General features: G+C 40.3%; 1 protein-coding gene across 1 annotated transcript in view; it reads left to right on the top strand.

Annotated features, from left to right (window-relative positions):
• The first annotated feature begins 5,300 nt into the window (after window positions 1-5,300).
• GPHN (gephyrin) overlaps window positions 5,301-15,467 on the top strand; it is a 562,913-nt gene continuing 552,746 nt past the window's right edge. The window contains 1 exon segment of the mRNA XM_030559799.1: window positions 5,301-5,485. Coding sequence (XP_030415659.1) covers window positions 5,422-5,485 — 64 coding nt within the window. The 5' untranslated portion in view covers window positions 5,301-5,421.

Raw genomic sequence — 15,467 nt, 5'->3', positions numbered from 1 at the left:
CCATATTTTTTCCCACCCATACCCAACAACCCTCCAAGTTCACACCCAGGCTCCTTCCCAGCAATTTACTTTCCTCTCCTCAGCTCCTCTGTTACCCCTGACTCCTCCAAGCCTTTTTACTGCTTCTAAGGCGTGTGGGAAATACGGTTCTGTATTGTAGTTTAAATGATTACTCAGTGTTTTGTATTAATATACCTAGTAAGGAATCTATTTGTCAAAAAACATTTCCTGAATCTTTTTGTTGTCTGTATTGTTACAGAAGAGACTTGCTGACAGATATTTTAAAATAAATGATCAAAAATAAGTGAAACTGGTGTGATTATATTGTTTTGACAAATAAAATTTGCAGAATTTTAAAATATTGTGCACAGAATTTTTTTTGTTGCAGAACTTTTAATTTTTTTAGCACAGAATTCCCCCAGGAGTAACAAAGCCTGGCTGTCCAGAGGACAAAAAAAGTCAGGCCATGGGATTGTGGAAGACTTCTGGTGAACTTCTAAAGGATGAGTTCAGTGGGACTGTGCCATACTGCAAAAGAACAGGGCTTGAAATCTGGATCCTGGTTTGATTCAGGCTCAGACCCTCCTCCCCCAGATGGATACTGGTACCCTGAGTAAGCACAGAGTTAGGCTTGAATCTGAGTTTGAACCCTGGGCTTACATTGCAATGTGGATATACCCATAGAGATCAGATGCGGAGCACACTGGGTTCTTTGTTCCAGTACTGGCTGAACTGTGACTCAGGTGAGCTTTATGATGCAATCAGATGGCTCATGGACTATTATAAACTGACAGGTTATATAGATCAAGAAAGAAAAAAGTGCCAACCTTATTGACTAAAAAGTACTTGAGGAATTGCTAAATGTGGTTATTATCAGGTTTAAAACCAGAGGCTTCCTTTTGCTTTCAATCTTCTTAAAAAATTATTTTTTTCTCTTGAAATTAATTCTGAGTTTTTGTCTGTATCCCTTATGTTTCTTCACTGATCTATACATATGATGATATGGTTGTGCATTGGTGTAGTAATGAAACTGGCACCAAATAAAAAGAAGCACCATGACATATGCTGTATTAGATAAAGACTAATAATAAAAAATTCACTTCCTGAAGAAGCTGTTACATTGTACACTATTTCTATCTACAAAAAATATATATTCCTGTCATTCTTGTTTTCAGAAGGTATACAATTATGGCATTGGCACTCTTGGGTCTCTGTTTCATTTGCATGCCTGATGAGTTTCCCTTGGTAATTAAGTATTTACCATCAAGGAGGAAGGTATTGCATGCCTGCATTTGCCTAGAATGCTGACAATCCCTAGTCCAGTGATAGGAAGATCATGGATACAAGATCTAGTAGAAATGGGTGGTATAACACTAAACTTGCTTTGCTCTGTCTTCTTTGGCAGATCCTTGAAAATTATGATGGACAACAGTGCGCCTTCCTTGAAAACCTTCCTATAGGAAATCCTTAAAAATTCCATCCTATCCCCTCTCCACGCAAAAACTATGAAGTTAATGAGCCACAATGGGTTTCTGTTCCACTTCTATGTTTACACCCAGCTTTAATCTCAAAAGTGCAATCCATGCTATCGTTCAGATGTCTCAGTGCCTGCATGAAATCAGCATAAGGATAAACGGTTGGCTAAAACTGAATCGAGGCAAAACTGGAAGTGATTTTGGTAGGAAGGGGAAAACACTGTAATGGAAATGGCCAAATTACTGACCCTCATACTCCACTGCAGCCAGCTATACTACAGTCATTAAGGTAATGCATAGTTTTGGACTCACAGTCTTTATACACAAGGTTAAATTCTACCTCACTGAAAACAATGGGAATTTTGCTATTGACTTAAGTGGAGCCAGTATTTCACCTTCAAATTGCTAAACAGATGATAAATGCTTATGTTCAGAGGACTGCAGCCATTCTTAAGCCCAAAGCAGTCTATGAATAGATACAAAGGGATCTCAAAAAACTGCGTGACTGGGCAACAAAGTGGCAGATGAAATTCCACGTTGATAAATGCAAAGCAATGCACATTAGAAAACATAATCCCAACTATGCATATAAAATGTTGGGGTTTAAATTAGCTGTTACCTCAAGAAAGAGATCTTGGAGTTATTGTGAATAGTTCTCTGAAAATATCTACTCAACATGCAGCAACACTCAAAAAAGCTAACAATCATTAAGAAAGGGATAGATAAGACAGAAAATATCATACTGCTTCTATATCAAGCTGTGAGTGTACCATAGATTTAATATTGCGTGCAGATCTGGTCACCCCATCTCAAAAAAGATATATTGGAATTGGAAAAGGTACAGAAAAGGCAACAAAAATTATTAGGGTTATGGAACAGCTTCCATATGGGGAGGGATTAAGAAGACTGGGACTTTTCAGCTTAGAAAAGAGACAACTAAGGCAGGGATATGATAGAGGTCTATAAAATCATGACTGGTGTGGAGAAAGTAAATATGGAAGCATTATTAACTCCTTCACATAACACAAGAACAAGAGGTCACTAAATGAAATTAATAGGCAGCAGGTTTAAAACAAACAAAAGGAAGTATGTCTTCACACAACACACAGTCTAACTGTGAAACTCATTGCCAGGGGATGTTCTGAAGGCCAAGACTATAACAGAGTTAAAAAATGAACTAGATAATTTCATGGAGGATAGGTCCATCAATGGCTATTAGCCAGGATGGGAAGGGATGCAAAACCACGCTCTGAAGTGTCCCTAGCCTCTGTTGCCAGAAGCTGGGAATGGTCGACGAGATGGATCACTTGATAATTACCTGTTCCGTCCAAAAGCCCGATAATGCAATCTCACAGAAGCACATTGAACTAACTTTTTAGAAGTCTATGTATAATCCACACACCTCCTGGGTGTGGTGCTCTGTCCCATCTAGTGGCACCAAGACCACTTAGAGCAGGGGTTCTGAAACTGAAGGTTGGGACCCCTGAGGGGGTCACAATGTTATTACATGAGGGGTTGTGAACTTTCAGCCTCCACCCCTAACCCCGCTTTGCTTCTAGCATTTACAATGGTGTTAGATAAGGGGGGTCGCACTCAGAGACTTGCTATGTAAAATGGGTCACCAGTACAAAAGTTTGAGAACCACTGACTTACAGCAAGATTAATGAGTCTGCTACAACCTTAGCTAACAGCCACATGGCTTTTAGTTCATGCAGTAGAGGGTCATGCATCTAGTTCTAGAGATCCCAGGTTTGATCCTGCCTGCCAGAGACCAGGGTCTGTCAGTGTTACATATACAACTTGACATGTACCCAGTTCCAGGGCATAAGATACGGGAACATTTAGGATCTTCCAAGTATATGTCCGTACTTTAGATCTTACAAAAGGGTCCTAGCAGGTCCCCTTGTTGTCTGTGTCACAAGAAAAATCAGTCTTCTCAATACCTTTTGGGTTCTTCCACTTCCCCCTAGGAGGGGGTCTAGGTTACCTGCCAGGTAGCAGAGGTTAGTGGGATCCCATCTTAAGAACGCATTGCATTTCGAGAGGCATGTGCATGTAAGGGGTTTCCCTTTTCCTTCCATTTTATTACCGTGCATTTCCTGACTGAGCTACCATCTCTCCTTCTGGAATGGCATCAGAGGCAGAAGAGGCGGAGGAGGCAGCATGAGAAAATGGCAGCCCAGCATTCTGGGAAATGTTCACATAAAACTGGCTTATATATAGAAAAAGAATTGGCAGTAACAAAACAGAAAGGCTTAATGTACACTCTGGATTCAGGTTTATCAGGAAGGTAGGTAAAACATTTTATTAACAGCATGAGTACATAGCTCAGTCTGTGGGGGTCAAGCTTCTGGAAACCCTGGATAGTTTCAGAGCTTTAATACAGGCATAAGGATAGTTACGCCCATATTAATTTTAGATCATTATTAATTTATATGATTGTAGCTTGACCTTCTTAAGGTAATGGAACTGAAACTGGTGATCTCTCAGCATTCACACTTAGATGAAATAAGAATCTGGAAAAAGAGCTAGAGGATCTGGCTTTCTAGTCAAGTCACTAGTCAAAGTATATGGTGTGCCACATTTCGGCTGCATATGGATGGTAGTGTCTTTCTTTATGTAATTAGACTGAATTTAAAAAAAATAAAGTTTAGTTTTATTTATAAAGTTAATTTTGTGCCAGTGTGTGTGTATGCTAGGGGAAACAGTGAGACAATTTTGGCTGTGGATCATACATAGCTGTGCCTCATTTTTGTCAGCCCTGGATGGTGAGGTATTGCTTTCCAAGGCCTGGTTTACATTTACAATTTAGATTGGGGTAGGCAACCTATGGCACGGGTGCTGAAGGCAGCACTCACACTGCACGGGTCCTGGCCTCCGGTCCAGGAGGCTCTGCATTTTAATTTAATTTTAAATGAAGCTTCTTAAACATTTTGAAAAACCTTATTTACTTTACATACAACAATAGTTTAGTTATATATTATAGACATAGAAAAAGACCTTCTAAAAACATTAAAATGTATGACCGACACGCGTAACCTTAAATCAGAGTGAATAAATGAAGACTCGGCACATCACTTCTGAAAGGTTGCCAACTCCTGATTTAGATCAATCTAGCTACATTGCTCAAGGCTGTAAAAAATGTAAAGCCAAGGGCTGGAGTTAGTTTGATCTAGCCCTTGGTGTAGATGCAGCTAGGTCAAAGGAAGTAAACAGACATGGGAGTCTCTCTTTTTTTACCATTTGGAAAAGGAAAAACCAGTATCGGTTGGCATGCAAATAAAAGCTCAGTGAATTAACCTAAAATGAATTCGTAAGGGTGCAATGCAGGTGCCAGCAGTACACACCGGTGCAGCTTGTGTGTGGAAGTGGAGTGCTGGTGAGCGTGGTGCATTATGGTTAGCATCGCATGTGCAGTGCAGCGCAGTGCAGGTGTATGTAGCGGAACCCCGATGGGTACAATACAGGCGAGTGCTTAAGTGGATTATTTGCACAGGTCAGCCAATATACACTGATACTCTGCAAACATGTAAACAGTGGCGCTTTCTGGCTGCCCTGAGTGACACGCATGAAATCGGTCTCTGCCTGCGCAGCGCGGAGTCAAGCCAGCCCGCTGACAACAGTTTACTGCCAATCTGTGCCTCGGCGGCAGATTTACGCTGCTTGAGTCCGGCACCGCGGTGGCTAGTCTCGAGTCCTTCGTCCGCGTTTACTCCGCTCCCCGCTTACTCTTTACGTTGGTTCCGCCTCACGCTAGCTTCGCTCCTCCTTTTCACGCTGGCTCCCGCCTCCTCAGGCGCGCTCCGCCCCTCCCCCCGCTGCCTCTGCTTCGCGCTCCTTCCCTTCCCCCTCCCCTCCTCCTCTTCGCGCTCGCGCCGCTCTCGCGCTCCCTTTTCCCCTTCCCCCCTCTTGCCTCCCCGTCAGTGCGGTGGCTGCGCTGGGAAACATGGCGTCGGAGGGAATGATTTTAACCAACCACGACCATCAAATCCGCGTCGGGGTCCTCACAGGTAACGGGCTGCGGCCGGGCCCGGTGTGTGTGTGGGGAAGAGCCGGCAGAGGGTCGGCGCTCGCCGTTAGGCCGCCCCGCGGGGCGTCCCAACGGCTCTCGTCTCCCGTGACGGCGCCGCCGCGCGGGCGCCACAGCCACTAACCAGTGTTTCTGGGCCGAGGCCTGGGCTTGGGGGCTCCGGCCAGAAGGGCGGTCCCGGCAGCTGCCGCCGCCGTGCGCGTGAGACCTGGGTACTGGTTTGGGCGCCGCTGCCGCATGCGGGCGGGCTGCTCCGCGCTGCACTGGGAACTGGCCCGTAAATAACCTGAGCCGTGGGGTGGGGGAGGGGGTAAGAGCCGGAGATGGCCGGGCCCCGGGATTGCTGCAGGTGCAGCGGTGCCTGGGCTAAGAGTCCCTTCGGCCAAGCCGAGTTCAGGGGAGCGGACCTGCAGGTCTCACCCGGCCGGGAGACGAGCTCAGCTAAGCTTACGCCCCCGGGAAAATGCCTCTGAGCGTGGCACGCACGGCAGAGGAGGCACCTTTGCAGTGACTCTCTCCCTTCCCTCCTGTATTCTTTACTTCCAGGAAGGGGGAGCGCGCCTGTGTGTGGGCATGTGTGGTGCCACTGCTCATAGCGCACGGATGATCTTGTAGTAAACTCATGGCACATGACATGCTATTGCTGTAAAGAATGATTTCTAGATCCATATAGTATGTGTTGCAGCTTCGGGGTTTGTTCGGCTTTTGAGGTTGTATGGTTGTTTTGATGTAGTGTGGAGATTCAGGCTCCTGAGTGGGAGACACATGCCTAAAGCCCATGGGGTTATGCCTCTTTATGGAGAATAAATCTGGATTTGTGGGTGCAAAGATACTTGAGACATTTATTTCACGTCCAGTTCAGAAAGCTTTTAGCAGGAGTTCGAGAAGGGATAGATGTTGAAAAACCGTATTATAACCACATTGACGAGTCCATAGGTGTTCAGGATGGAAAGGGATAAATTAGCAGACGGGGGAGCGCTAATTAGAGTTATTTATTGAGCTTGGTGATGTTAAATAAGAACAACCCTACCTCATCTCTATTTAAAAATGGATTATATTTGTCTGTGTTCTTGTCGGTCCCAGATATTGGATGAGCATGTGTTCTGCCTATGAATGTCCTACTGGAAGCTCCCTTGGGTAGGGAAGCGAGACTGAATGTGACATATAGCCCACGTCCAGACTAACCCGCGGCATCGGCGGGTTAAAATCGATTGCTCGGGGATTGATATATCGCGTCTAGTCTGGATGCGATGTATCGATCCCTGAGCGCGCTTACATCGATTCGGAACTCCATCAACCCGAACGGAGTTCCGGAATCGACATGGAGAGCCGCGGACATCAATGCCGCGCCATCTGGACGGGTGAGTACCTCGATTTTAGAAATTCGACTTCAGCTACGTTATTCACGTAGCTGAAGTTGCGTGTCTAAAATCGATTTTAATACCCTAGTCTGGACGTGGCCGTAGAGGGAAACCCTCCAGTCTGATGGTGCGCTGTTCTTTCCTCCTGGTGCTGAAATTGCCAGCTGACTGACTTTCACCAGAAGTACCCACCAATAGAATGAAAGGGTTAGAACAGGGACAGGAATTTCAAGCCTTACTGCAAGATTATTGTGACAGAATATAAACCTCTAGAAAATGCCACAGTAGTAGTAATAGAAAAGTAAATCTGTAGTGTTGGTTTTAAAATTTAACCATCAGATCATTCATAATGGCATAAGTGGTTTGACAAAGTGTGAAAGTCAAATTGCAGAAGTTTATACCTTTCTATTGACGTATCCTAGGTCACAAACACAATTTAATTTTATAAAACTTAAAGTATGGGGGGGAGAAGTATGGCAGTTACAGAATATTAATTGCATGTTTTGTACATTTTTATGTAGCTTGGATTTTTCTCCATGTTGATTGGAGATTTCTGGTAGCTGGCATATTTCTTTTAGAAACTAAAAGTCTAAAAGTTTTTAGTTCTTGTACATTTTAAAGAAATGCAATGTAGGCCATAAGTGATGCAACAATCTCTTAAACAATTGTTTCAGTGGCTTGAAATAACCATCTGATATCACTAAGATCTGTTCTCTGTTACATATCTGTGATTATAATTCCTGTCTGATTATTACATTTTGTACTTGTTACCATAAATTGTGTTTCCATTGAGAAGAGTACAAGGCCTGTCTTTAAAAAGCAAACACACCTGTCCTTGTTCCTTAAATTCATAATTTTGAATTAAAATATTGAAGGTTGCACTAAAGTGTTCTTTCAAGTGATGAGATAGTTTCTGTACTTAATTTTTAATAGCCCATTGTAGTTTAGCCAGTGGAATTTTTACAGACTTCCAGTCAGAATTTATACAAATATATTATTTGAAAATAATATCATTGGCTGAGCTTCATTCTCTTCTCTGTGGTGTTTATGTTTATCCATTGAAAGCTAATATTTGCACTATGAGGGTTTTTATCCTCTGGATGGTTTTTGTTATCTTCTCTCCAGCTGTGAATTCAGCAAATATGGTATGCGATCTATTGAAATTTCTCATAAAAATGAACTAATAATTGTATGTTGGCTAATTTCTGAAATAATAAGAGTAGGAAGAGAAACGTTAAACATAAGCACTATTTTTCTAGCTTAGTCTTTCAAATTCATTCAGGAATTAGAAATCAGATAATTAATTTAGCTTGGGCTTTTTAGCTTTCTGATTAAGATTATATATCTATATATTTGTTTCATTATCACTAAAAGTACATATGTATATGTCTTATCAGTACAGGCATATAGACTTATATTCCTGCCACACTTTGAACTGTACATTCAGAAATGCTATATTGCATAAAGAATAAATAGTTATTGTTCCTTTAGAATGGTAATCAAATACTTTTTACAGTACGTTTAAATTCTAACTGGTGTATATTGATTTGTGAGGAAAAAAGGTTACATTTCAATGATTGATTTTTATGTAGTAGTTACTAATAGATGTATTTTACATGGGTCCTACCTGTTTTGCTTATTGTAGATATTGATGGTTCAATAATAAATTATTAATGTCAAGTGAATATTTTCGGCCTTGTAACGTGAATCGGTTATGTTCAAATAGGCTTTTAGAATAACTTCTGAAAGTGATCATGGTTTATATATCTTCAAGAGTGTGTATTGCTACTTTTAACAGTGCTATTTAAAAATAAATGTTACTTTTCACCTCTCTGTTCTTAGTTTGAGTACTGCAACAATTTATTACGATAGAAATTTAGAATGTAAAAAGATTCTGCTGTCTGTATATGTGAAAGCATATTTCACATTGACATTCAAAAATATACAGAAAATGATGTCTTGATATCTTAGTTTTATTTATTGCAGTTAGTGCAGCATATACCAGAGTTGTCAAACTTTTTGTTAGCTGGGGTCACTAAGAAGTGGGTGTATACAGAAGCCACTGTCTCAAAATCCAGAAAGGGTCTCTTTGAAATGTAGAAGTATACTGTGCATTGTACAATATTTGAAAGCTGACTTTCATATTTTCATTCACATTTATTGCTATATTTTTATTAAAAAAGCTACAGTCTTGACCCTACTCACAGAAATATGGACAAGTCTAAACACTATTGATAAAATACAGAACTAATAAACTAGGGCAGTATTTCCAATATGGATAGGAAACCTCATTAGCTAATGGATAGATAATTGCTTTCTAGTTTTTGTATAGTATGCATTCCAAGATGTTTCTCAGTGTAAAAGTATGCAACTTTGAAAATATCAAATAGTGTCCTACTGTTAATGCAGTGTTGAAGTTAAAGAAAGTGATCACACAGATTAATTTCAGATTTTCAGTTTCCTACTTCATCTGTGTATTTATGGTACACATTGAACAATAAGTCTTTATATTTGCTGTGTTCTCATGAGGATAATACAGCAATTAAAAGGTCCTCATAGAATCATAGAGACAGAACTGGAAGAACCTCAAGAAGTCATCTAGTCCAGTCCCCTGTACTCAAGGCAGGACTAAGTATTGTCTAGACCATCCCTGACAGGTTTTTGTCCAACCTGCTCTTAAAAATCCCTGATGATGGAGATTTCACAACCTCCCTAGGCAATTTATTCCAGTCCTTAACAACTCTGACAGGAAGTCTTTCCTAACGTCCAACCTAAACTGCCCTTGCTGCAATTTAAACCCACTGCTTCTTGTCCTATCCTCAGAGGTTAAGAACAATAATTTTTCTCCATCCTCCCTGTAACAACCTTTTATATCCTTGAAAACTTTTATCATGTCCCCTCTCAGTCTTCTCTTCTCCAGACTAAGCAAACCCAATTTTTTCAATCTTCCTGCATAGCTTATGTTTTTTAGACCTTTAATCATTTTTGTTGCTCTTCTCAGGATTTTCTCCAATTTGTCCACATCTTTCCTGAAATGTGAGGCCCAGAACAGAACACAATACTTCAGAGGCCTAATCAGTGTGGAATAGAGCGGAAGAATTATTTCTCGTGTCTGCTTACAATACTCCTGCTAATACATACCAGAATGACGTTTGCTTTTTTTGCAACAGTGTTACACTGTTGACTCATTTGACCCCCAGATCCCTTTCTGCAGTACTCCTTTCTAGGCAGTCATTCCCCATTTTGTATGTGTGCTGCTGATCGTTCCTTCCTAAATGGAGTACTTTGCATTTGTCCTGATTGAATTTCATCCTATTTACTTCAGACCATTTCTCCAGTTCATCCAGATCATTTTGAATTTTAATCCTATCTTGCAAAGCACTTGCAACCCCTCCCAGCTTGGTATCCTCCGCAAACTTTATAAGTATACTCTCTATGCCATTATCTAAATCATTGATGAAGATATTGAACAGAACCGGACCCAGAATTGATTCCTGCGGGACCCCACTTATGTCCTTCCAGCATGACTGAACCACTGATAACTACTCTCTGGGAACGATTTTCCAACCAGTTATGCACCTACCTTAAAGTAACTCCATCTAGGTTGTATTTCCTTAGTTTGTTTATGAGAAGGTCATGCGAGACAGTATCAAAAGCCTTATAAAGTCAAGATATACCACATCTAGCACTTCCCTTCTATCCACAGCCTTGTTACCTTGTCAAAGAAAGATATCAGGTTAGTTTAGCACAATTTGTACTTAGAAATCCATGCTGACTGTCATTTATCACCTTATTATCTTCTAGGTGTTTACAAATTGATTTCTTAATTATTTGCTCCATTATCTTTCTGGATACAGAAGTTAAGCTGACTGGTCTGTAATTTCCTGGGTTGTCCATATTTCCCTTTTTATAGATAGACACTATATTTGCCCTTTTCCAGTGTTCTGGAATGATTCTAACTTTGTCCAAGCAGGAGAATCCTTTTCGGGGAGAATGGGCTAGTGTAGTTCTGTTGATCATGAGCTTTGGCTTCACTAACATTCAGCTCGCCAGGTGGTTTCCCTTGGAAAAATAAAAATAATATGTAGGAGAAATGGAGTGAAATTGATCAATTTTAGGCAAAGATTGCATTTATGTATTTTTAATAGAACTGCTTATTTGAAAATGTGCTCCTTTCCACAACCCCCTCAAAAGATCAGCATAGACCAAAGTTTTCACCTTCATCTTCCTGATCTTCATGCCTGATATAAGTAGTAGATCAGTTACCAATGATGTCAGAATGTCATTCTGGGCCTCAGTCCTAGGAAAATTTTTGAATGCAAGAATCTTGATTGAAAAAGGAAAGAAAACAATACACACAGTGCCTAGAGAGAATGTGATCATGTTCTGAAGTCTCTAATCAGTATTAGCCCATTCTGCATTGTATTTGGCAATGGCAGTCTTATCCTGTGACCTAACAAAAAGTAGTACCATGGCTGGGGCTATTACTTTGAAGTAGGAATCCTTAGTCAATGAGCAAAATCCCATCTCTTCACTTGATGCAGGAACCCTCAGCCTCCAAGCAGAGTACCTGAGCAAGAATCAGCTTCACTGAAGTAAGTGCTAAGTGCTATTTAAATCAAGCTGCATTTCAACCTGTGTGCAACAAATGGGTAAGTTGTCTAATACCTGTGCCAACCAGAACATCTCCAAATTTTGCAGCTGTTTCAGACATAAATCTCATGCTACTGGTTTTGGAGCTAAAGATTCAGCTGTTCTGTCCCTATCTTTTTTACTATAGTGGCCAGATCCTCATTACCACCCTGGAATACTATCCCTAGAAACCTGAAGATTGAGAAACAGTTGTTGCTCTGACTAACCCATTGAGTCCTTAATTATACCCTTTTTCTCTCAAAGACAGGTTCACCTTCATTTCAGCAGCGTATGGTATGGTATGGTAAACTTTTTTCACATTGATTTTTCTCTTAGAAATATTTCTGACAAAAAGAGCACACCTGGACTCTGGTTTGTCTTTCCAGTCTTCTCTTCAGTTTCAAGTTGCATCCTTAGTTACTGTCAATGGTAAAATTGGTGGCTTCTCATTATAGTTCCTCTTATCAAAAAGATGCATTTGAGCAGCCATTTATCTGAAACCTAGGTTCAAGTCAGTGGCTCCTCCCAAGGCCTCAAATTAGTCTTGAAAGCTCTTTGTTCTCCCCTGAACTAATTGTCTAGATTTCCATGGACTTACAGATTTTTAAAAGAATGCTCCTTGTATCCATCTTTTCTGCTAAAAGAGTAGGGTTTAGGCCCTTCTTCATTTTTGCAGAGGGGTCTTGCTAAATTCATGGAATGTACTGCTAAGTTCAGATGTGAAGTGAGAAAGTTAACAAAAGCATGAAGAATGTGGGTTTAAGTGATGCCATGGTGGCTTGGTCTACGCTGGGGGATGGGGATCGATCTAAGATACGTCGACTTCAGCTACGCTATTCAAGTAGCTGAAGTTGCGTATCTTAGATAGACTTAGATTGACTTACTTTGCGTCCTCACGGTGCGGGATCGACGGCCGCTGCTCCTCCGTCGGCTCCGCTTCCATCTCTTGTCGTGGTGGAGTTCCAGAATCGATGGGGAGCGCGTTCAGGGATTGATGTATCGCATCTAGATGAGACACGATACATTGATCCCTGATAGATAGATCACTACCTGCCGATCCGGTGGGTAGTGTAGACATACCCGGTATCTACTCAAGTAGTGAAATACTTTCACGTAACTCCTCTCACTCTGCCCCTCCCATACCTCGAGTCTTAGGTTTCATGATTAATCACTGAAAAGTCCAAGTAAAGTAAGAGTGAAAAAATATTTTGTTGTCGTAATGGTTTATTATGATTGACTTAGACTAAAGTTCTCTTGTCTTAAAAGTATGTGTTGTAGGGCCTGTTCCTACTGGTGTTGGGATAAAGGGAAAAACTTCCATGGACTTCATTGGTAACTCATAGGTCTTGTCGGCACTGCACTATAGTGTGGACGACAGGGGTATTAATCGCAGAGTGTACCAAAGTGTTGTATTTTATCTGCCCTGTGTGGACACAGCTGGCACGAACTAAAAGATACCTAATTCAAGTTAATGTAATCCTGTTTGAAAGAGGACTACATACCTTTAGTATCTAGTTCACATTAGGTTCATGCCAGCATCATCCACACGGGCTAGTTATAGTGCAATACTTCGGTGCACTCTGCAGTTCACAAACTCATAATCTACACTGTAGCATAGCGTAGACATAAGCTTAGTTACATACTATAAAATTTATTTTCAGAGAGCAGCAGCGAGACATTTGTAGTTGCAGTCTAGGGGTTGGAGTTACTAACTACAAACCTAATTTAGCTGCAAATGTAAGTGGCCTATGTATGCCAACAAACTTCAGTGTTGCTCTCTGGTGTTCTACAAAATGTGTAAATATATTTCATATACAAATGACATTGAAGTATTTAGCAAACCTGTAGTATACTACTACAGCATGCTGTATATGTATCTTAGGTTGAAGAAAAATTGTATATTTCAGAAATAGAATGTGATTGTTTAGACTTTTTTAAAGTGTCTTGTGATAATGCAGAAGAGGACAGTGGCAAGGAGGCACATGAAACCTTAACTTTGGCATTTCCTTGACTTTTAGGTACTTAACTGCATGATTTTAATATTCTAATATTTTGTTAAATAATGGTTGTATATTTTTAGAATTTTGAAAACTATACAATACTTGGAAATACAGATTTTTAAAATTTTATTTGTGATCTTATTTTGACGAGACTAGAATGTAACTAAATTAAACAGGTGTACAAATGTAGCTAATGACAAAAGGCAAGGGAAGTGGAACCATAAGGTACTATTTCAGGGTGATTCAGTTGTGGTCTGTGTTTTAATAGTTAAAACTGTTGGTCCACTGGTTAAAGATTACTGTTTCAGTGTATATTATGCAATACAGACAATATAATGTACTTTCTGCGCTTGTACTGATTGAGGAAAAAGTATGCATGTATGTTAAGCAGCATCTTAAATTAAAAAACACAGTAAAAGGACTAAAAAAGAGCTGCCCTGGCTTAACAACTATGTAAAAGAAGCAGTGAGAGATAAAAAGGCATCTTTTAAAAAGTGGAAGTCACATCCTAGTAAGGTAAATAGAAAGGAGCATAAACACTGCCAAATTAAGTGTAAAAATGTAATAAGAAAAGCCAAAAAGGAGTTTGAAGAACAGCTAGCCAAAAACTCAAAAGGTAATATCAAAATGTTTTTTAAGTATATCAGAAGCCTGCTAAACAACCAGTGGGGCCCCTGGATGATTGAGATACAAAAGGAGCACTTAAAGACGATAAAGTCATTGCGGATAAACTAAATTAATTCTTTGCTTCAGTCTTCACTGCTGAGGATGTTAGAGAGATTCACAAACCTGAGCCATCCTTTGTAGATGACAAATCTGAGGAATTGTCACAGATTGAAGTGTCACTAGAGGATGTTTTGGAATTAATTGATAAACTTAACAGTAACAAGTCACCAGGATCAGATGGCATTCACCCAAGAGTTCTGAAAGAACTCAAATGTGAAATTGCGGAACTATTAACTGTGGTTTATAACCTGTCTTTTAAATCGGCCTCTGTACCCAGTGACTGGAAGATAGCTAATGTAATGCCAATATTTCAGAAGGGCTCTCAAGGTGATCCTGGAAATTACAGACCAGTAAGTCTGACGTCAGTACGGGGCAAATTAGGTGAAACAACAGTAAAGAATAAAATTGTCAGACACATAGAAGAACATAAATTGTTGGGCAAAAGTCAAGATGGTTTCTGTGAAGGGAAATCATGTCTTATTAATCTATAAGAGTTTTCTAAAGAGGTCAACAAACATGGACAAAGGGGATCCAGTGGACATAGTGTATATAGATTTCCAGAAAGCTTTTGACAAGATCCCTCACCAAAGGCTCTTATGTAAATTAAGTTGTCATTTCCAAGAGGGAAGATCCTTTCATGGATTGAGAACTGGTTAAAAGTCAGAGAACAAAAGGTAGGAATAAATGGTACATTCTCAGAATGGAGAGGGGTAACTAGTGGTGTTCCCCAAGGGTCAGTCCTCGGACCAATCCTATTCAACTTATTCATAAGTGATCTGGAGAAAGGGGTAAACAGAGTGAGGTGGCAAAGTTTGCAGATGATACTAAACTGCTCAAGATACTTAAGACCAAAGCAGACTGTGAAGAACTTCAAAAAGATCTCACAAAGCTAAGTGATTGGTCACCAAAATGGCAAATGAAATTTAATGTGGATAAATGTAAAATAATGCACATTGGGAAAAAAATAACCCCAACTATACATACAATATGATGGGGGCTAATTTAGCTACAGCTAATCAGGAAAGAGATCTTGGAGTCATCGTGGATAGTTCTCTGAAAACATCCATACAATGTGCAGCAGCAGTCAAAAAAGCAAACAGGATGTTAGGAATCATTCAAAAAGTGATAGAGAAAAAGACAGAGAATATCTTATTGTCCTTATATAAATCCATGGTATGCCCACATCTTGAATACTGCATACGGATATGGTCTCCTCATCTCAAAAAAGATATACTGGCATTAG

This window comes from Gopherus evgoodei, chromosome 4 (genome assembly GCF_007399415.2).
Source record: "Gopherus evgoodei ecotype Sinaloan lineage chromosome 4, rGopEvg1_v1.p, whole genome shotgun sequence".
Lineage (NCBI taxonomy): Eukaryota > Metazoa > Chordata > Testudines > Testudinidae > Gopherus > Gopherus evgoodei.
This window is presented reverse-complemented; position numbering and strand designations above follow the sequence as displayed.